Source organism: Aythya marila (assembly GCF_965140915.1).
Source record: "Aythya marila genome assembly, chromosome: 9".
Classification (NCBI taxonomy): Eukaryota; Metazoa; Chordata; class Aves; order Anseriformes; family Anatidae; genus Aythya; species Aythya marila.
In genome coordinates, this window is record NC_139050.1 from 26,150,275 (window position 1) to 26,173,095 (window position 22,821).

Below are 22,821 nucleotides of genomic sequence, written 5' to 3' on the forward strand. Positions count from 1 at the left end.
GAAAAACATAAAAGAAAATGCTTTACGCTGTAGAGAAAAGCTAGCTCTAGCTCAAGCTTCCTGCGTCCAGGAGCAGGTGAAGAATTTATGCGCAGTTTTGATTTGCAAAGAAGCTCATTTTATCCTTACGTTTTTCCCTTTCAAACTTGCTCGTTTTTGCAAACTACACTTTTCTTCCTCCTCTGTGATGATTTCATCCGGACACAAATGGACGATTACTTACTGCAATTTTAGGTTTAGATGAGGAAGCTATTGGAAAAAGTCTGTTGTGAGTCACAATGTGAAAGTTGATCCTGGTCCCAAAAGGGATATTGAGGTTTCTGCTGCTGCTGCTTCTGGGAAAGAAAAAAAAAAAAAAAAAAAAAAAAAAAAGGAGGGGTGGGGGGGATGGACATGACCAAACAACAGGAAAAAAATAAAACAGAAAAACAAAGAAAGGTTTTTACAGAAGAAATTACAAAGCCTGCCTGCCTCAGAGAACTGCAGGCTTGTAAAGCTCTTCTATCAGCCAAAGCCTTATCTGACCCTCTCCTCTCTTCCTTGCTCCAAAAATAACATGACAAGAGGGTAGATGGAAAGAGATGAAAAGTTGGATTGTGTGCCTTCTGGGGACAATCTGAAAAGCCTTTGCATCATCCTGCCTGATCCTTGCCCTGGTGCAGAAGACCGCCAGCCAGAGGAGGAGCAAGCAGGGCAGGACTCACCCTGGGGCGAGCTGCCTCGGCCGGGCAGCACTCAGAGCACCCGGCTGCAGCGGGGCTGTGCAGCCGCAGGCCTGCAGACGGGTACGTTGGGCAGCCCCGGCACTGGGCAGGACTCTCCTGAGGAGACGGCGGCACCCTGGCACCCTTCCTTGCCCATCAGGAGCCAGGGCTGGGCACGTGCCAAGCGCAGGCAAGGAGCTGGAGAGCTTCCCAGCGGCACACCTCTGCTTGTCTTCACAGAGCTGGTGGCCTGGTCTACTGCCAAGTCCGGACTAAAATCGGGACCGCATCTCAGACCACAGACCCAGCTGTAAGAAGGAACAGCGTGTGCTGCCAGTAAGTGCTGTCCTGCTCACCGTAGGAAACCCAGCTGCCGACTCGCAGACCTGTGTGATGCCTCTCAAGCTGTATTTCTGCTTTCTGAACAATCAAAGAGAATCTGTACCTTCCTGAAGCGTGCTTCAGTTAAACAAAGTGCTATCCACGACCACCAGGCTTCTCCGAGGACCCCAGCCCTGCCTGAGACGCTCACCGATGCCGGAGCGCTGGTAAGGGGACGCGTGTCAGCACCACCCGCCACCCCCTGCGAACTGCCCCCGGGTCTGGCAAAGCACCGGGACAATGCTGCTCCCCCCAGCTGCTCGCAGCCCCTGTCTGCAGTGCGTGACACCTGCATAGAGCAGGGAAGCAGGAAAATGGGCCCCTTCGAGCCCCCAGCAGAGAGGGAAGAGAGCCTGAGCAGAACACAGGACTGTGAGGACGCTGGACGAGCAGGAAAGCAGCTGGCACAGGGAACAAAATGGGCCAGGCCGTGCAGGGCAGGGGTGCGGAACGGTCACGCTCGTGACATGGCACGGGGCAGCAGGACAGAGGAAAGGGACACAGCAGCCACTCCTCTAAGCACCACGGGCCACCGGGTTCACTGCAGCAGCCATGCAGGCAGACAGAGTCTGCTCCCTGCTGCCGGGCTGTGTCCCAGGCTGCATGAGCCAGAGCAGGGTTAAAACCTGCAACCTCTGGCACTCACTGCTTCTTCCTGAGCTACCAGCCTAACCCTCTTTTCTCCCAGGACATCTGAAGAGCAATGACTCTTTAGGTCAGATGGATTTCCTTCAGTTTGCCTGGGAAATGGAAGCCTGATGACTTGAGACAGGACACACGAAGTCCGCAGGACAGGAACGCTAAAGCTGCCGCCCACCAGCACACAGGGCATTTCACACGACAGAACCCGTGAGAACGGTACCAGAGAAGCATGCTGTTACCAAATCCCCGGGGGAGCCACAGGTGAAAGAGCCAGAGGTGTGGTAGTGCAGCAGGGACTGCGAGGAGAGGAGGGCACCCAGCTGCTGGAGGAGGTCAGCCTCTGACACCCAGATCCTCCGCGGTCCTCAGGCAGCCAAACCTCCACATCACAGCAGCTGCCCACTGGGCCTGCACTCAGACTCTCAGAGAAGCTGAATGCTCAAAGTTCATCCGAGATGAAATGTAAGGCACTGTAAGAATGCTAAATGAAATGAACCTCCAAATTCATCACCTGAAGGCAATGATTAATTGACCATCATGGCTTCAACCAGGGAGTCTTAGAAATAAAAGAGGAATAACACTCACGATAATGAAAGGCAATTTTGTTAAGGTCTCTGAAGATATCACCGTTATTTCACTGAGAAAGATTCAATGCAATTAAGGAGACTATTAATTCAAGATACCAAGCCTTGGCTCTCAGTACAGGACATGTACGCTGCAGCAAAGCATTAGCAGGCCACGCTTGGGCCCCTCCTAGTAAGGAGATACACGCTCACAGAAGGAAAGTCCATGAGGAAATTGTGTGTTCAAAGGCGGGCTCGGGTCATGCACTGTGAAGCCAAGATCAAGTCATGTACTACATGTTTATTAACACTACTGTATACCATTTACAAATTTTACTTTAATATAAACATCAATGCTTTCCCAGATTAATAAGAGATTACATTTGATTATCCTTTACCATATATTTCAGCTGGTTTTGTGCTTGGCTTTGAAGCCTCTCAGTAAACATATAGGAAGAACAGGAAGGGAGGAAGACGGACGTGTGGCTAAGTTAAAAAAAAAAAAATAATAATAATAATTTGAAAAAAAAGAAAGAAAATAGCCATACACCAGGGATTTATCACTTGTCCCAAGAATAAATCTCTTGGCATTTGAGCACGCCCCGAGCAAACACGACATGAACTCCTGTTCAGGACACTCCCATTAACAAAAACAGAAGCTATCGGGGTAGCAAGCTTTATAGAAAAGGTCACAGCAAGGCCTGGGAACAGCTTGGAGAAAGAAAACAGCAACCCTTAAGTCTACTGCTTGGCTAACTGCACAAATGTGTCTTTTTTGAAACCAATTCAAAGCTGATCTTCGTGGAAGTACGTGTAAGTACACTAAAATAGCACCGACCAGCTGTAGCACTTGACATTTCGACCACATTTGGTGAAGCGGCTCACCAACTTTTTGCTTGTGGAGATCAAGCTCGATTCTGAAACTTCACCACTATCAACATAGATAATGAAGATAATATTTCAAAGCACTCACTGAAAGAACTGGCAGACTACCCAGCTGCAAAGGAATAACCCAATGGGTAAAGCAGAAAAAACAGGAGACTTCACTCTAACCAGTAAGTAACGATCTGCTGCAGCTTACACCGTTCCTACAGTGATTCGTGTTGTAAGGCAATTGTAAAAGGTGTATTCTGTAAATTTATTTGATAGCTGAAAAGTCTTTCCAGGTGAAAGATCACGCCTCTCCGTTACACATTTCCGTATGTTATTAACATTCTTGAACATTTTTTTGAAGCTTTTAAATAACTACTGCTGTAATTTTAAAAAAAGAATGATAGACAAGGGACAACAGGAAATCATTCAGGTGCTATGCAAGCCACAAACAAGTTACTTAAAACACAATTGAACTGTAAATAAATACAACAGACAAGGCAAATGCCTATTAGTCTGAGACATGGAGCAGACTAAAGCTGCTGCACCTAATGCTGCCAATCTGCACAGACAGGGATTGTTCTGGATTTGTGTAAACAGCTGAGGTGTAATCAGCAAAAGATATTCTTCTTAAGCAACTATTTCTGTTTTAATTTTTGATCAAAAACATAACTAATTTAAAACATCAGAAATGGCACTAAAAAACAAACATGATTGATTAATAAAGAATATTAAAGGGAACAATTTTTTTGAGACATTTGTCTCCTTTTAAATAGCCAGTTTTAGGACAATAAAACTATCAGTCATTAAAATATCTCACTGACACAGTTGTACAGGAATAATTCCAAATTTGATAGATCCATTGCTACTAAAAGCTGGTCTCATTAGTCCTCTAGTCAAATCACCAACAGACTGTTCCATATACCATAATCCTAACTTTTAGAATCACTGCTGCTGAATTCAAATATTTAACTGATGGGAGACAGGAAGGATTTGGAGATTTTTTTGTAAGACAATTAAAAAGCCTAGAATATTTGGGTTAGATCTGACAATGATTCCATATACAAAACAGCTCAAAGCATTGCCCAGGTTTCAGTGTGAATATCAGGAATCAAATAGATACCGATGTGGGCTCTAATCTTTCAAAGATAAAAGACCGCATTTTTAGAAGAGCTCAGAGCCTTGTCTAAAAATCAGAAATGAAAACAGAATGAAAATTTCAACTTCTCATCAGGAAAATGAGGCTGTTAAATTTCATACATAAAAAAAGTAGCACAGGGACCCCTGGACAGTAAGAAGAAACGAAACAATTACTGGTGGTTTTTGTAAGACTGAAATTCTCCCCTCGAGTGTTCTCACCCTACAACCAAACGAGCTCACGTTGCCCTTCAAAAGCTTGCTACTTTAACAAGCAAATAAATGATCTTATCTACAATGGCTCTTTATACCAGTTGGCTCTCCTCACTGGCTTTGTCCTTCAGAACACCAGAAATTAATCATAAATGCTGAGAAAACATAACATATGATCTAATTGTCTGGAAAAATTTTGGTCAGGAAAACCTGTTATAAAATGATGTCAATGCCAAACGCTGTCTGCATTAAATGAACCATTTTACGTGGTACACCATCTCCTGACATGTTAACAACAAGTTCTTTGCTGAAGTCGTTTCCGAGCTCCCCAGAAGCCACCCGTGGAAGGCAGCACAGGGAGCACGGCTCGGGCAGCTGGAACGCTGTGGTCCGTGGGAGCGCTGAGCCCCGGAGCCGTGCCCAGCCGCAGGGCAGGGTGCTCAGCGTGCTCAGCACCTCCGCCAGTCCCCCGGTCACGTAACGCATCCCCACTGCCCTCTTTCCAGGCTGGTGCAGCAGACCAAGTTGCTTTGATCTAACCTGGAAATAACAAGTTACTTTATTTTCCTCATCACTAGGTCACCTGAAAATGTCAGCCTATTTTATTTATTTATTTATTTTTCTAAATGGCGAGCAGATGGGGAGGAAAAGAAGGAAGAGAGGAATAAACTGAACAAATGCTCAGTACTCAGTTCTGCATCAGGTTTAGAAACAGATGTTTTACATCCATCTTGAAATGAGAATGCACTTACAACTGTAACCAAAAAAAAAAAAGTCAAAACTTTCTACTGCAACACTGCATACTCTGAAGGATGCCAATGGGACTCCTCTCTGCCCAGTCACTGGCAGGAAATGTTGGGAATGCACTGAACCTACAAATTTGGGGGTTGTTTTTGCAGACACAAGGAATGAGAAACAGAGACACAGAATCATAAATTTATAAGGTTTTGTGTATGTCATGCTACACGAATAAGTTGAATTCTATTTATTCTTTCTTCCCACAAGAATTATATAGCCAACCAAAAGAATACACACAGCCAGGAGCAATATAATCCCAAAAAAGAGATGTCACAAAAGACGTGGTGGCTTTATTCCATGTTTGTTTGGTTTTTTGTTGAAATAAGACTTGACTGGCTACAGGGTATCGCCAGTTTCTCTCAATCTGAGCAACTTGGCTGCTCTCTTCAGGTAGAAATGAGCAGGAAAAAAAGTCCAGGACTTTGCACAGGACTGCTGCTGTGCTGTGCAAAGCAAAGGGCTGCAGACAGACCAAGGTTAAGGGTCAGGGTGAGATCCTGCCCACCAGGTCAGCCAAGGGACTACAGTGCATGGCGATGTTAAGCAGGAACACTGACAAAAGGGGTGACTGTGTAGGGCTTGGGGATGAGATGCACACAGGAGGAAAAAGCAGACTTGGGACTTGGCACTTGGGATGGACAGTACAGAAACCCTGGCAGTAACATCGGGACTGGCAAGTCACATACCTTAAGAAAACCCCAAAGGACTTTCTGATTCGGAGGAACGCAGCAGTTCAGTGACCTCCTGCAGCAGGAGATGGCATCCCATGGACCCACCGTGTGCCCGGCAGCTCCGCTCCTCTGGGCAGCGCAGCCGGGTGCCTCCAGAGAGCAAGTAGGGACAAGGCCTTTCAGAAAGAGCTGCGTGTCGGACTAGGTGACAGCAAGAGCAGACACATTTTATCATGAACACAAATGACACGGTGCACATGACAGGGACAGAAGGCCCCAATCTTACCCACACAGGTTGTGCTCCAGGTTGAACACGGCTGCTGCCTCTGTGGCTCTGTCCCTAAAAAACAGTGAAGTCCTGCTGGAAGGCCCAGGGCTACCCTGCAGCACTTATCCCTAGGTGGGCTAAACAGGAGAGGCACTGGGGAAGCCCCCAGCACCCCAGGGTTACACTGTCCTACCTGGCAGCACACACTGCTCTAACAACTGTACTGTCCTGTTCCACACAGCTCAGCCGGCAGGAGAGGCTCTGTGCCTGAGAATGGAAGGCTCTCTAGACCCTTAATACCTTAAGAAAAACCACCATAGCAGTGAAATCAAGAAAGGTAAGGATATGTCATTGGTACTGAAAGATTTACAAAGTCTGCCTTGTCCTTTTTTTAATCAACCATGGCCAGTTGACAAATGTGCTGGCACCAAAATTGAAATTTGTCTAGGGTTTCCTCCATGCTGCTAGAGACAGTGTAGTTATAAAGTTGTAAGCAGAGAAGCAGAGATCCTCCTACTTCCCGCAGTATCACCCCAAACCTTACCTATTATCATCACATAATCCTAACACACCTGTTCACCTGGTAGTTTTATTCCAACACCCACTGACCACACCATCTATTCCCATTAAAAACCTAACCAAACAGAAACGAATGCCTCAACAACTCGAGCTTAAACTGAAAGACAGGACTGCAGCTCTCCTTATGGGAGAACAACCATGCAGAGATTAACTGAAGGCTCTGGGTGCAAGCAATGGTAATTCATGCTCCATTATTCCACTTAGAAAGCAAGTTCCGAACCAGCAACTGAGTTTGTCAGCCTTTATAGCATCTTCGAAAGAGATACACAAAACAATACACCAAATGAAACAATTCTACCTATGTGAAACAGAGATCCCATTTCCAGTTACTGCAAAGTTGAATTCAGATTCCAACCTGCTACACAGAGGCAACAGCCACTGACTCTGAATTGTGGCAACATGAAAAACACTTACTTTCTAATAGGCAGGCTGGGCTTTTTTCCCTTTCTTTCTTTCTTTCTTTTTTTTTTTCCCCACCTAGTTCTGTGGCATGTGGCTTCCAGTTGCCTTAGTTTTCATTTGCCAGTGAAGCAGCAATATATCTGTATTTGTTCAGTCTTTGCTACAGAGGGTAATCCACCCCCATAAGCCTTCTGTCGAAGGAAAGCAGACAGCAGATGTGATTTCTCGGGCCCTTCATGGGGATCATCTAAAATTTAAGTCTGAATGACTTGAGAGCACAGTTCTAGCTTTTATTTCATGCTGATACACAGACTGCTGTATGTTGTGCTACTAAAAGTAAAAATTTAAAGCAAACTGTGCTAGCTGCACATAAGGCTTTCCTTCAAGTGAGCATTAGAAAATATGGGCATATACTACTCATTCCCAGTCTTGGCTAACAGAAGCATGTTTACCATGACTGTACACAGAACAGAAGTACAAGGAATATTTATATCCCTAACATGTTTCCTGGTTAAACCAGTGCTAAAAATACATTCTGGTCCTTAAGGTTTGATGTAATGCACTTAGAGTCACTAAACCATTGTGGCTCAGTCCTGTTTTTAGTTCCCAGCACATAGGCTCACATGTACAGAAAAGGAGGGTACAGGTCTCGAAGACAACGGACTCAAGTCCAATCTAAAAACAAATGGATTTTCAGAACAGCAGCATGCCCTTGAATATCATCCAAAAGTGAGCCTGAATCACTTGGAAAATACTTACTATGCATCCCCCTTGGAAACGAAAATGTGATTTCTCAGAAGTATGCCAAGTTTACTTTGAAACAAGAGTAGAAATCTCATACTAATTAATGGAAAGCACACCACCATTTTATCTTGCTGAGATAATCTTTCCTCTGCTTCTAGGAACAAAGATATTGTAAGATGTTCAACTCCAGCACAAACTCCTCGGGAAACAACTGCAGTTACGACACAGTAATAACTAAGACAGTCATTCCCCTGGTCTACTGTTTAATTTTCATAGTAGGATTCCTGCTGAACAGCGTGGCAGCATGGATCTTTCTATACGTCTCTAGTGAGAAGAGTTTTATTGTCTATCTCAAAAACATCGTTGTGGCTGATCTCCTAATGAGCTTGACGTTTCCTTTCAAAATTCTTGCTGATTCAGAAATTGCACATCCACAACTCAACATGTTTGTGTGCAGATACTCTGCGGTTGTTTTTTATACAAATATGTATATTGGAATAACATTTTTTGGCCTCATAGGTTTTGACAGATACTATAAAATTGTAAAGCCTTTATTCACCTCCTTTGTTCACACAGTTAACTACAGTAAGGTTATCTCTATAATCATATGGTTATTGTTTATGTTTATATCCCTTCCAAATATGATTTTAACTACTGAAATCTCTAAAGCAAATTATTCCAGAAAATGTATTGGTCTTAAAAGCGAGCTTGGCAGACAATGGCACGAGGTGTCAAGTTACATTTGCACAGGGATTTTCTGGATTGTTTTTCTCCTACTAATCATTTTTTACACTTCAATATCAAAAAAAATATATAGCTCCTATAAAAAATTCAGAAGGAACTCAGACGTTACCAAGAGAAAAACCAGTCGTAATATATTCAGTATCATGTTTGTATTTGTCATTTGCTTTGTACCATATCACTTCTGCAGAATACCATACACTTTAAGTCAAACTAGCTCACAGTTCAACTGCCAGTCACAAAGAACTCTGTTCTATGCAAAGGAGTTTACTCTCGTGTTATCTGCTGCAAACGTGTGCCTTGACCCCATTATTTATTTTTTCCTCTGCCTACCTTTTAGAGAAAAGCTGTATCAAAAACTGCACCTCAAGATGAAAACTTCACATGAGGTTGACATTTCTAAATCTAGAAGATCAAATACGCTTCAGGAAAGTGTGAATATTCTGTAAGTTTAGGTCTGTAAAATAACACATGCTTGAAAGTTACTCAAGAACGCAATGTCTCAGAAAGAAACTGTGCTGAGAAACAGCAATAAAACAGAAAAAAAAAAAAAAAAAAAGTTTGAGTAAAATACCAAGTGGTGTTTCTCTCTATAAAAAGATTTTTGCATGCTATCAGTATATTTACTATGTGTTATTTCAACTGATGCTATGATTGCATTATGGTGTGATATGATCTATCCGGATCTCCAAAAAAAAAGAGAGAGGAATAACTGGAACAAAACATTCTGGGGCTCCAGTCCACAGTTCTCTGAAAGGATTATCCAACATCCTAACCATCAAATTGATCTTGTGTTCCTCGTGAAGCCAGGCACGACACACATGCATAGCAGGAAAACAGCCTGAAGGGCCTGGGAACGACTGATTGTCCCACCTCAACTGGAGCAGACTGCTCCAAAGCAACATGAAAAGCTGAGCACAAGCCCCTCTCTGACTTGGCCTCTACCAGCCAGCTGCAGAGTACCGAGATCCTGAGGGGAAGTTCTGTGGGTATTCACCAGCTCGCAGAGCAAAGCCATGGTACCTTCCAAAAAAACAATCCCAGCGAAGGCAGATGGGCTCAGGGTACATTCAGGCTCATTCCCCACCCACCCCAGCTACTCCCATATCCTCCCTTTCTCCCAGCCTCTCCCCACGCCGTGCATCAGCCAGCAGCCCGCTCCGTGAGGAGCTAGCCCCAGCTCGGAGGCCCCGTCGCTCCTGCAACCATGCTTCCCAGACCTCGCCTAGGCCTTTAGACGCCTTTCTCCAGCACTGACCAGGAGTGGTCTCTTCCCTCGTGCCTGTCCCTGCTGCGAGACACCACCACCCACGGCAGGGACCAGCAGAGGGACCCACGCTGCCCGGCTCCCTGCAGAGGTGGGCACGCGGCCCAGCTGCACGTGCAATGCTGTGTGCTCAGGAGAGAAAATAGCAGTTATTGCAGCTGAGCCCCAGAAAGCCTCCAAAAAGTCTTCTGTAGCTGAGTACACAGAAGGTGGAGACGTGTCAGAAGTAATCCCAACGCCAGAACAACCCACGTAAGTCTTTGGTGCACCCAGTTCAAACCACAAGGCACCTAATGGTTTTATAGGTCACCAGATTTTTTTGTTTCTTTTTTCCATGTTTAGATGTTATTTTTCCTTTTTCCTCAGAACTGATTTAACCATTTTGGCAGAGATGCTGCTCACACCAGCACCCCATTCTTTCTTTGCACCACCCTTCCGATCCCTAGGGGTCAGCCTAAGCATTCATCATGGAAGATTTCAAACCCAAAGTCAAAAATTCAGCAAAGCTTAAATGCATTTTTGGTGGCTTATGATGAGAAGTGCTCAGCAACCTTAATTACAGCAAAATCTACCACCTGCATCTGTAATTTACAAACAACAGTGATCACCTACATTAGATATATAGACAGGGGTATAGGATGAAACAATTAGCAGTACAAACAATTACAACTCGGTTGTCTCATGTTCTCATGTTTCCTCTCCTCTTGAAACACTTGTGTTGGAAGTGTAGACCATTTCTGAGTGATATTTGGCCTGACTGAGGAAAAAAAAAAAAAAAAGACTGAATCCTGCATTTCAAGTTAAAAATAAATAAAACTATGCAAAGATTGGCTTTGCATGGTGAGCGTAACACCATAAAATTAGTTCACATTTGCTCAAAACTGAACACAGGATCATTCCAGATTATGAAGCTTTGCAAACATCTCAACAAATATGGTCTGAACTTTCATCTTATGACTAAACCTAAAACCAGACATTCTTAACTTGTTTTTTCACAAGGCTATGGTACATGACTTGTAAATTCCTGTGGATTCTCAACTACAACAGAGTGCTAATGTTGCTTTTTCAGTATTGTAGTCAGTACCTCAGCCCTCCTAGCTTGGTTTAAAGAAAGAAAGAAAAAAAAAAAAAAAAAAAAGGTAAGGAAGGTGGGTAAAGAGGTAAAAGCATTTCCCTTAAATAAAAATAGTACATTGGGGATATATATTTTAATTGCTTCCGGCAAATGTCCAAACGTTCAGAATTTTAATTTTTAACAGAAATAATCCCTACACGCTGTTAAATCTGTAAATTAGTTTACAACTCTAGAAAAAACACGCATGAGATTTCCAAAGCTTGGATTCAAGAAAATAATGAATGATGACCTATGACACTGCAAAATCCATACGCCTCTGTCCCTGATCGGCCATAGAATTTAAGTCTAAGTCTTACATATTAGAAGGAAAGACAGGTTTTTGTTATTTTTTAAAAAAGAAAAGATGGAGTCCAGAGGGTGTCACACATCTGAAGTCCCAGTTCAAGAACCTGGGACCAATCCGTACCCTGAGGCAGTTCTAAGGACTACAGGAAAGAGTCCACATACTGAGGCAGACCCAACCATAAACATCTTGTCACCCGTACATAAAGCAAACAAACAGACATTGAAAGTTTCAGGCTTGAAGTTAGCAGAGGAGTGAAAATGTCACTGCCTTCAGGTCTGCAGATATCAACAAGTTGAAGGGACTATTCACCATCAGCTCTCTAATGCAGACAGAGAAAGCAACTGTGACCGTCTTCCTTACACTCCAAAAGCCACAAACGCACGCTCCAAACTGCGGCTCTCCTTGCCACGGGTCCCAGGGCTGCGCTCTCCCGGCTCATCCCGCAGCACCCTTCTGCCACCGCTCTGGGCACAGCACCCGGCCACGGCCACGGGCAGGGAGCTGCCGCCTGCCCCGACGCCCGCACTAGAGAAAGGAAGCAACAAAGGCACCCCTGGGTTGTTCCACGAACACTTACGTCTTTCTGGCACCTCTCTTCTAGGTAACTTCCACGTGGTTTAGCTATTTGAATGCTGGTTTTAATTGCGTCAATCAGCACATTTAAAAACCACAGACGCATTCAAAAAACACCAGTAGAGGCAGCAAGGGGAAAAGATTAACATGCTATTGGACTATGAGCAAACAGTCGCAGAGAGACACCGAGCATTAATAGCCTGATGCCCCGGAGACCCCAGAGAGCAGTAAGCCAGGTATGTGCTTTCAGCCTTTGTTCCAGTCTCCCTAGTCTATGTAAATATACAGCTTGAGATCAGCTCTGCCAACCGCATCGAAAGTCAGGTTCGAGCACTCGGCTCTCCAGCCCGTGCTCCACCCGCAGGCAGTGTAACTTGGCAGCGGCCATGCTGTACGCCTGCAGGCTCAAATCCCAGCCCGTTTCGGGGTTCAGCCCGCGGGGCTGCCCGTCGGCAGGCACGATGCCACCCCCGAGCCTGGCGGAGGCTGCACCGTGAGCACAGCAGACCCCAGACCCCCGCGCGGGAGCAGAGCATCAAGCCCAGCTGGCCAGAGAGCGCTGCCTGCCCCTCACCTGCACTGCGCACACCAAAACTTCACACGATTCTGTTACGGGTTTTAGGACAATAGAGGCCACCTGCAGAAAGCTAATTACAAGGCACAAACTACTTTTTTCCTCCATTTTAAACCTCTGGAGTGTTTGTAATCATTTGTGCTTATGTAAACTGTAACAGAAATTACCATACATCTGGATACGTATTTTACAGCAGAAAATAAATACGCAGATGCAGTAGTTCACTTGTATGTTAATATCTGAAACAATACAGTGAAATACAAAGTGTTGCAGTTTTAGGCTATGCAAGACATAAATGCATTGTTCTTAGTTCCAGGAAATGCTCACAAACATACCTCCATCCCAGCTGACATTCTGGGCAGCACTCAGGCAGCAGAGCAAACCAAAACAGAACTTGGCTGGGGAGTAGTAGATTTAGTTTTAAAAAAAAAAAATACCACCATAATTTTCTACTTTTCTTCCCAATAATTTCTACTGAGCCTAAAAATGATGTAGACAAAATTATTTAATAGCTACTTCTTTCAAATAAGCTTTTTCTAAAGGTGTCATTAAAATATGCAGTTAATTTACCCTCTGTTCAAGTAGGAAGAGAGACAGCAATTGGCAAAAACTTAGAACTGCTGAGAACAGTTTGGTCATCTGGCTAACACTTCTGCATATCGGTTTGACAGTATATTAACTTCAAAACTCCTCATACACTTTTTTTTTTTAGCGAGACTGCTACAAACATTACTAGTTTTAGATGTAGTTCAAACTGTTCCAGAGTTACAAAGGTTACAGCAATGATTATTAATCAGATGCTTAAACAGATTAGCAGCTTTCTTTTTGTATTTTTTTTGAAGCAAGCATACAAGACTGCTCTTGTAAAAATTTTTCTCAGAAGTCTATATGCTGTCATGAACAAATCCTCGTACATTTCTAGACATTTCTGATAACAACAAAGCTCTCAAACATCTGCGAAGTAGCATGAATAGTGAGAAAAATATTTCTTCCTGACTGCATTTTTTTTCATGAAATTATTCAAGCAAAATTCTCAAACAACTACTACTGTTGGTCAGGAAAAGTTGACGTCTTGTTTTTTTGTAGGTTCTTGATATCTCCTGACAACAAAACCAACGCGCACAAGAAGTTTACCATGTCAAACGTTTCGCAATGCTATATCAAAACAGAAATGGAACCTTTCACCTATTTTTACTACTTAATTTTTCTAATGGGTTTTCTGGGGAGTTGTTTTGCACTATGGGCATTCACACAAAAAGGTCAAAAACAGAAGTGCATGAGCATCTACTTAACTAATCTCTTAACGGCAGACTTTCTGTTGACATTGGCATTGCCAGTGAAGATAATTGTTGACCTAGGAGTTGCGTCCTGGAAACTGAGAATATTCCATTGTCAAGTTACAGCCTGTTTCATCTACCTGAACATGTATTTATCAATTATATTCTTGGGATTTGTGAGCATGGATCGTTGCCTTCAGCTAATGCACAGCTGTAAGATCTACCGCATTCAAGAGCCTGGATTTGCCAAGATGTTGTCTGCAGTTGTATGGACAATGGTTCTCCTTATAACAGTGCCCAACATGGCTATTCCAATAAAAACCATTGAAGAAAGGCCCAATGCAGGGTGCATTGATTTCAAAACAAAATTTGGAAGAGACTGGCACGTGTTTACAAATTTTGTATGTACAGCAATATTCCTGAACTTTTCAGCTGTGATACTGATTTCCAATTTCCTTGTTGTTAGACAACTCTACAGAAACAAATACAGTGAGAGTTACGCGAATGTGAAGAAGGCCCTGATCAACATACTGCTTGTAACAGCAGGCTACATACTGTGTTTTGTTCCATACCACATCGTTCGCATTCCCTACACTTTGAGCCAGAATGATGCCATAACCAACTGCTCTCTGAAGCAAACGCTCTTTCAAGCAAAAGAATCTACCTTGCTGTTTGCAGTATCAAACCTCTGTTTTGACCCTATTCTGTATTATCACCTTTCCAATTCATTCAAATTGAAAGTTACTGAGACTTTCATAGCACCCAAAGAGACAAAGGCTTTCACAGATGAAGAGACAGAACACAGAAACAAACAGCAGGTGCAGACATACGGATTCTGAACTACGTGGAAACTGTGTGCAAATACAGGATATAAACAGTGACTGTGCTATTGGAAGCATGGCTACCAGGGTCAACAACACTGGTGTTGGCAGAAGGAAAAAACTTGAATAACAGTAACAATTGCTTTGTTATACATTTACATGGTAGGTCTGAACTAGAAGAACGTTTGATACTGCTTTTCAGAAATACTTCCATGTACCAGTGACAACCTATGAAGAATCAGCAACACTTCAGAATAATTTTTTTCATACTCAAATATACATTCTAATTATTTACGGTAAACACCTGAACTCACCCTAAGTAAAATATTGCATACTACATTAAATGACTTGGTGCAATGAAGTAAAGATATTTTTTTTAAAGAGGAGTTCATTACCTGCACAGCTCTTCATAGATAAAATTAACCTAAAAGCGTTTTTAAGAGTATTACTTATTCTGGAAAGCAATTTTAAGCTGAACTGTTTAGAAAATAGTGTATTCGCTTACATTTTACCTGCAGTTTTCATAAATAAAATAAATTTATTGTTCTTATCAACTTCCACTGCCTTCCTTTGCTGCTACTTCAATGAGTATGAAAAAAAGCTAACAGCACATTATTACAGAAAATTCAAGGAAATTTTAAAATAAAAATACAAAATAAGCATAAATATACAGAGCTCTCTTAGCTTGTTGTATTTATAACAATGTATAAAGCAGATGTATAAAGCAGCAACTAAGTGTATTAATAATGTATTTTACAAACACTTAAAAAAAAATGCATATATAAAATAGTCAATAATTAAAGTCAAAAATCAATTTAGATAGGCAAAGCCTAACTACCTGGATTAGCTTCATCTGTAAACCAAAAATATTTCAGAAACAAAAACAATCAATTTACATTTTTCAAATCCTTAAAATGTGCAAAATATAAATTAAACTTTAAGCAAGCACTCAAAACTGGCCTTAACAGAAACATCTCACTCAGTATTCTCCTAACAACAATTCATCTGCAACGACTCATAACTCAAACTCTGTAGAGGAGGAAAATTAAAGCAAAGATAACTGTGGTTATCACATCATACACTCAGCTGACACTTCCTTTACTGGTAGGATTTAATACTGTTAAAAAGTTATCGCTGTTTCAAAATAACCATCATCACCACCAAGCAGATACATTCTAGTTCCAGGATTCTTCAGTATTTGGGCGCTTTTTCCAGTGGAGTTGAAAACATGACAAAAATAAATAAATGAATAAATAAAAAACAACCAAACGAGGGTTTGATATCTAGAATGTTAATCATGGGGCTTTATTCAGTTCCCAACAGCTCACAAATAGAATAACAGCAGCAGACAAAAATCCATACTGCAAACAACAAGGAGTGGGTGGGAGGAATCAACACCATTCCACCCCTTACATTCCAGAGCTTCTCCCTTCAGATATGTTGCTATTCATCCATTTGTCCAACTATCGAATTTTCTTTTTAACAAAGTTTCATTAAACCCCGGAACACGGTGTTTGCAATGAGGTACTTGTCTCCTTACTCTAGTAAGTCAGCATATGCCTCTTACGCATTTTTCCAGTTAACGTCCTCTGGATAAAATAAAGATGCCTGTATGCTGTACTAAAGCCATCCTGCAGCACACAACACGTGCACACGGGCAGAAATAGCCTCATGTGAGCCACCTGGAAGCCCTTCAAAGGTCACTCAGCTCTCTATGCAGTGAGTTCTTCTTTCTTTAAACGCTTTGCCATCACATCAGGCAGTACCGTTACGCGCACAAAGAGAATACACTCACCAGTGGTATAGGGAAATGCGTTGCGTATTGCAAGTGGCGAAGGAGGTCATAATTGGATGGAAAAATCAGTTCTCTGAGTCTTTCCCTCTTCACCGACTTCTCACTGGTAACTGAAATTCTTCTGTCTAAAGAAGAGTTCATATTCTCACAAGACTCCCCAGGCATCGGAGAAAAAATCTAAGTCATGTAAAACAAACATTTAAGATAAGTGTAACCTCTAACTTTTGAAATTCATCAATTCCAGAGATACAATTTTGTTCTTGCTTACAAATATTTGAGTGTTTTTTCAAAGACAGACAAAGCAAGGGAAACGGTAATCTAGCCTGAAATATAATCAGATACGTACACGTTATATCTCTATGCATAGCTCATTGTTGCTAGACAAGTTTTAAACTAGCAGTATTCAGTCAGGAAAAGAAAGCATATTACAATTCAGAGCAATTTCCACACTTATGCTGTTGTGACATGGAAAATACAATGAGACAGTCCGGTGATTGAGGGAACATAATGAGAAGGGTGAAGTGGAAGGTGGCAGAAGACAAGAGACATTGTAGGCAGGCATGGATATGCGTGAAGCCATCAATATGACAGATGTTAGGAGAAAACAGGGGTCTCAATATCCTGCAAGTGGATATGCACCAACAGGTCTGGGCACAGGAGTCCATGCAATGCAGAACGAGGACCAGTGCAAAGGAAGAAACTAGGAGATTCAAGAGTAATCCAGAATCAGGCTAACAGTTAGGAAAAGAAGAGGAGGAAACAGACTTGGAAGACAGAGCAAAGACAGAAGAGTCACTTGAAAAGCAAAAGGTATCAATTGGGGCCCCTCAATGTTAAAGACGTGGGTGTATCTGCATATTTCTTCATGCTTAACTGTACTCTGAATATGCTGGGGAGCAGAGGAAAGCAAAGAAGAGAGGATAGTGTGTGCACATGTGTGTTTACGTGCACATGCGTGCACGTGGACAGCTAGGGGACACACAGTAAAGCAATGCAGTTGTCACACAGCAGAGATGTACAGAAAGAAGGTCATGCACCGCCAGAATGCATCAGGCACTGGCTCCAAATGACACTGGCTGTTGATGGAAGAAGCGAGGTGGTGCTAGGGGCACAGAGAGGCGTTCTCAGTGACAACAGCAAGCAGCAGACACAGGCATCGAAGGCATGCAGAAAGTTGAAAGTTAAACCTACTGGAAATTCCGAACCAAAATCTGCCTTAAAGTCACTCTTGTCTACATCATCAAAAATACTAGTGGTTCCTGAGTCAATGCCCATATGTTCCATAATACTATGATCCTAATAATTGTCGGAGAGAAAAACAAGCATCAGTTACATTTTATTGAAGACCTATTCGACTGATCACAGGTAAACGCGAGCATTCCACCTATAAGAATCAAGGAAAAAGTACTGATGGTAGGAAGATTTCAGGTAACTATTTTTAAATATTTATGAAAACCTTGATTCACAAAAGTGAATTTCAATCTCAAGCCTAAATCCACAAAAGGATAGAAAAGAGCAGGAGCTGAAGGGGAAACAAAACTTCAGTATATCTCCACGTGCAGTTCTGCTCCCAGCGATACCTATAAAACAGGAGGCAGACTCTTGCACCTGCCCCAGATTTATTTGCTGTTTTGTTGTACCATGAAAAGCAACTTGGAGAAACCCCATACATCTAAGCACAGATTTGGCCATGAGACCTGCAAAATAGATGTACACATGAAATGAAAAATAAATGAGCGAACACTTTAGCTGGCCACAAGCTCCACAAGGACTGTGTAGCAGAACAACAGGCTGCATCTTATCACACAAGTACAAATGTGGTCCATGGACTGGATTTTAAAGTCATCTTCCTCTTCAATTCATTTTAGAAAAGATTAAGAACTGCTCATCTGACAGAAGACTCAGGATTGCACATGGACTGTGCATGTTGGAATCGTGAGGTTTCACTTTATGCTCGTCAGTTCATGGCTGTTCAGCACACAGTAAGCTCCTCATATCTGCAAGCAGATTACCAGGCTGGGAACTGTTCATAGCTGCACCGTGCCATCACATCCCACACAACACAGGGCAGTGGGGCTTACCCCAGGCTTACTGCTGATTCCACCTGTTTAAAGCTCTCTCTACTCTTCACTAAAGCACGCCTGCAAGTAAGTTTTTCCACTGGTAAATTCAGAAACCTACATTATATCTTTTAGTTTGTCCCGAGTTACTCAGATCACTAGAGAACTGACAGCTCAGCACATTAGCACCAAAACTGCGAAACTTAAGTTACATACAAAAGTGAATCCAACAAATCACTTTCAGTTTTCTCTAAGTGAGAGAGATAAAGAGATAGATTGAAAAAAAAAAAAAAAGTAAAAACAGAAGAAAAAAAAAAACACCAAAAACTCACATCTGAAATAGTAATGCTTTAGTGAAAAACCTACATTTTATGAAACTGAGTACCAAACATGGGGGAAATAACATGAAGCGTTACCTCCATTTTCATGTCATGATCCTTAGAATAGTGTTCATCCACAGTTTCCCCATTAGGTGAACGTGATCTAGCAGTTGCAGTGATTGACAAGTCTCCACGTGATATTAAAGTGCACATGTACGCATCATGGGAGAAAACATCATGTCGAGTGAATTCAGAAAACAGCAGCACCAAATTCACAAACTCTGTCTTCTCATGATCACTATTTGGGTCAGCTATTCAAAAACCAAAAAAAAAGGACTGTAATTTCAACATATAAATATCTGTTTCTCAGCTACCCAACTCACAAACCCCTGCAAATTCATTTTAAAGTTCTAGAGGCCTGATAAAAGTGTCTCAGGCATCCCAGACAGCTTTATCATTGCCTCTGCAGAATGAATCACTTCCCAAGTAGTGACGTACAACCTGCACGTTTGCTCAAGGCACACGATGGACCTTCAACAGCAGTGGATGTCAGAGCATCCTACACTATCCACATACTGCAGCTGGGCAGGTCAGCAGTTAAGCACAATGTTCTGGCGTTTATTTGTTCGATTTGTCTTTGAAATAAGTGAAAAGAAAAAAGGGGGGAAAGAGGGCAAGGCCGTTCCTTGTGTGCTGAAAATTTAAGTTTATTGTGAAGCTTTGGATTATAAACAGACAATCCAGTGACTGTACTTCTCCAAAATGTTGTTACTAGGGTAAATATTCTGTCTTGTCTACAGTGCTTTTGTATTCCTAATACAAAAGTTTTTAAAGTATTTTCAAAGAATTTATTCTGTGTACTTTATTTTAACTAATAATTGTGTTCACACACATCAGGAAAAAGCTTGTTTAAAGAATTGCATGTTATTTTGCCAACGACAAAGCAAAGTCTAGAGAAATACAATTTTTAAATTAAGTTTTCATTTGCCACAGCTATATTTAATTTTACTAGTTCCATAACAAAGGAATGTTTGCAATATTGCAGTCACCAGAAAATAGCTCTATACCAGAACAACTACTTAGCAATAAAAACCTCTGGCTACAAAACTACCAAATCTAAATCATCAACATGCACTTACAGCAAATTACGCAATACAAGCTCAAATTAATTCGATATATAACAATTTCTATTTAGAATTGTCATTTGTTGTCAAAGTAACAAGCAATTTGCAGATAAACAATAAGACCTAGATTAGTCTTTCCCCCATGTACGGTAAACAGAGACATTCTTTTGATTTTCACCCTAACACACTATCCTCTCATGTTTGTTGGAACTCCCATTACACTGCAGTATACGAGTTGCAGCAGTACGCCCAAGAACACACCAGTTCTAAGTTAGAACTCTTCTCTGCAAACCTTACCCATCCTGAACTGCCCACCAAGATGTGCGGAAAGGCACAACAAGAGCATCACACAAACACCCCCACACACTAAGTGATTTGCCCTCAGTCAAAATATAGCAGTCACATGCTTTTCATTTTTGGAGACAAAGAATCTCAACCACCATAAAAACAATATCACACAACAAAACTATTCTGGTCTTCTAAAATAACAAGGAATATTTCAAGCAAGGAAAACGTTCCCCAGCTATTCTCCATATGCTGTCTCGCAGAGCTACCCATGTGAAGAAAGATGATACCATATTTGAAACAAGGAAATCAGAAACACAAGTCTAAATAACACAAATAGTTTGGATGGTTTTGTAAAACTTGGGTCACCAATGACACGAAAATAGAGCAACACCAATACTCCAGAGTCTGTAACAGATTTTTAAGAATTTTCTCCTTTTTCGGATGTTGAGAGTTCTCAATATCATGTTTCAAACTACTTAAAATCCCCCTCAATTTAAGAGCACCAAAAAATAAAAATAAAAACATTAACAAGTACCAGAAACACGAGGTACAATATCAGACAGTTTTATTACACCGATACATTTCTTAGAGCAACCTACAATGGACAAAGATTCTTTTTTTTTTTCAGCCCACCTATTTGCCACCTAACAGCTTTTGGTTTCAACACTTGTGCACAACATTCAAGTCAGTCACTTTGAAGGTGGATTTGTCAAAAAGAGGCAAGTGTTTGGTCTTAATTATGCATGTAGTGTAAGTAATTTCCCTAAATCTTTTACAGCCTAAACAGAAATAAACATTGTTTCTTCCAAATTTACTTTCGTGGAGGAAAAAAAAAAAAAAAAAAATCACAGAAAAATCCTATAACAAGGTAAGAAATTCCAAAAATAAATACATAAGAAAATCAAGCTGGTCATCACAGAAACTGCGAAACACCTGCTACAACAAAACAGTGACTTCAGCAGCCAGAGAGCAGACAGTCATTTCTGACCCACTTTGGAATACGAGTTAGTTAATACTCACATAATGAGGGAGCCTGTGTGTCTAAAAACCTCAGCAGGACATTCTGAAAAACGGGAAGACTGGAACCTGTCAAGGAGGCTGAAGACAGAGATTCCTTTTCATCTAGGACTTCAGATTCACCACATCTCTGCACAGTTAAATACATAAAACAGCATGTATCCACACACAAACACAGCCGGTGTTCCCACAATTTGCAAGTGAGGCAGGTGTATGTGGGATTGCTTCCTACCTCTCCATAAAATGCAGACTTGCTCTAGAATGACACTTTTCTCCCATTACCCCAGTTAGGTTATTACTGAAGTGTTTTATTCACTTTGGATTACTTATTGAAAAGGAATACCTCTCACACGTACCATCACCTGCAATGGCACAATTTCATATAAGAACAACAACAAATTAAGATCCAGAACTTCCTTGACCAAAGTGAAGACAAAAGGTAACTCCTCTCGTTTGTGTCAGTGACAAGAAGCGTAGCAACAGGCAGGGCGAACACCTCGGCCGCGTGTGCCGGGGTGGGAGGCAGCAGCAGCACGCCAACTCCCTTCCCCCCGCAGTGGTTTGTGGTGAGGCGAGGACGATGCGAAAGCCTCGCACAGCCTGGCTGCAGAGGCTGCTCCGTGCAGGGCTGCGGGGTGCTGACAGCCCAGGGACCTGCAGCAAGGCTGTGGCTGACACAGCGCCCCGTGCACGCTGAAGTGCAGGGCTGGAACGTCAGGGAAGCATCGTCAGCTCCTGCAAGCTGCAACAGGACCACTACAGACAGATAACTGCTTACATCAAAGACACCACTGTCGTGTTTTGCCTCTCCAGTGAAACTATTATCATTTCCCCTGACAATGAATGCAGTTCTACAGAACGCAAGATGAAAATTACACTCAAGTTTTGCCTCAAAATGGTCTTTGTTTTGGAGCCATCCTCAAGTCCTCCAAGCAGGCACGCACCCACCTGTGTGCAGGGGAGATGCATGCCCCACTTTTCAAGGAACTCCAGGTACAGTGGCATCCATTTATTTGGACAAGTAGCTCACAGAAGTAAAACAGTTCAAACAAAGAGGCATAAAACCACTCTCAGGCTGTAATTTCTTACCTAAGTAGACAGCTTTTTCATTTTATCTAGAATATAAAAACTGTAAATGATAACAACATCTCCAGTGTTCCAAATGCAATCAAACTTACTTTGTATTGAAAAGAGTAGAGATTAAAGTGATTTTTCTTTAGAAATATCTTTCTTTTTAAGCACACTGCTTATGCTATTCTAGAAGTAGAAAGAACTTACTTCTGCTTCAATTTCTGCTTGTCTCTTCTCCAGGAGTTTGGCTACAGCCATGGCCCTGTGCTTACCAGACCTTTTACAGCTTACAGCCCATTCACAGAGTAGAGTTACCACAGCTTCGTCGTTTGGGGCTACCTGTTCAGTGCAAGAACAAAAAGAAAACCATTTCACCTACACATCCAACAGGCTTATTTATGAGCAAGCAGCTTTCAGCAAGGGGTGTTCTGAGGGAGGGAAAAAGCTGCTGTTTTTTTTCTTTACTACTAATGGATGCAGAAGGTTGTTTCATTCATATT

General features: G+C 42.1%; 2 protein-coding genes across 14 annotated transcripts in view; one reads left to right on the plus strand and one right to left on the minus strand.

Annotated features, from left to right (window-relative positions):
• MED12L (mediator complex subunit 12L) overlaps positions 1–22,821 on the minus strand; it is a 132,698-nt gene that overhangs the window by 84,199 nt on the left and 25,678 nt on the right. Inside the window, exons 11-15 of the mRNA XM_082767075.1 lie at positions 22,529–22,660; positions 21,254–21,380; positions 18,918–19,132; positions 17,633–17,737; positions 16,442–16,618 (exon numbers count right to left, since the gene is read on the minus strand). Of these exons, the coding sequence (XP_082623201.1) occupies positions 16,442–16,618; positions 17,633–17,737; positions 18,918–19,132; positions 21,254–21,380; positions 22,529–22,660 (756 nt within the window). The remainder of the gene's footprint in view (positions 1–16,441; positions 16,619–17,632; positions 17,738–18,917; positions 19,133–21,253; positions 21,381–22,528; positions 22,661–22,821) is intronic.
• Positions 505–16,411, plus strand: GPR171 (G protein-coupled receptor 171). 13 transcript variants are annotated; one of them, XM_082767069.1, is made up of 5 exons: positions 505–3,345; positions 6,489–6,584; positions 9,838–10,232; positions 12,003–12,210; positions 13,635–16,411. In XM_082767069.1, exon 5 carries the CDS (start codon positions 13,684–13,686, stop codon positions 14,662–14,664), a length of 981 nt encoding a protein of 326 aa, XP_082623195.1. In that variant the 5' UTR covers positions 505–3,345; positions 6,489–6,584; positions 9,838–10,232; positions 12,003–12,210; positions 13,635–13,683; the 3' UTR covers positions 14,665–16,411. The 13 variants fall into 13 exon arrangements, 11 of the variants coding, with proteins under 11 accessions (XP_082623195.1, XP_082623190.1, XP_082623185.1 ...); XM_082767064.1 differs by lacking the exons at positions 9,838–10,232; positions 12,003–12,210 and adding an exon at positions 9,054–9,158 and having other exon boundaries at positions 505–1,252; positions 1,774–3,345; XR_014318109.1 differs by lacking the exon at positions 13,635–16,411 and having other exon boundaries at positions 8,131–10,232; positions 12,003–12,206.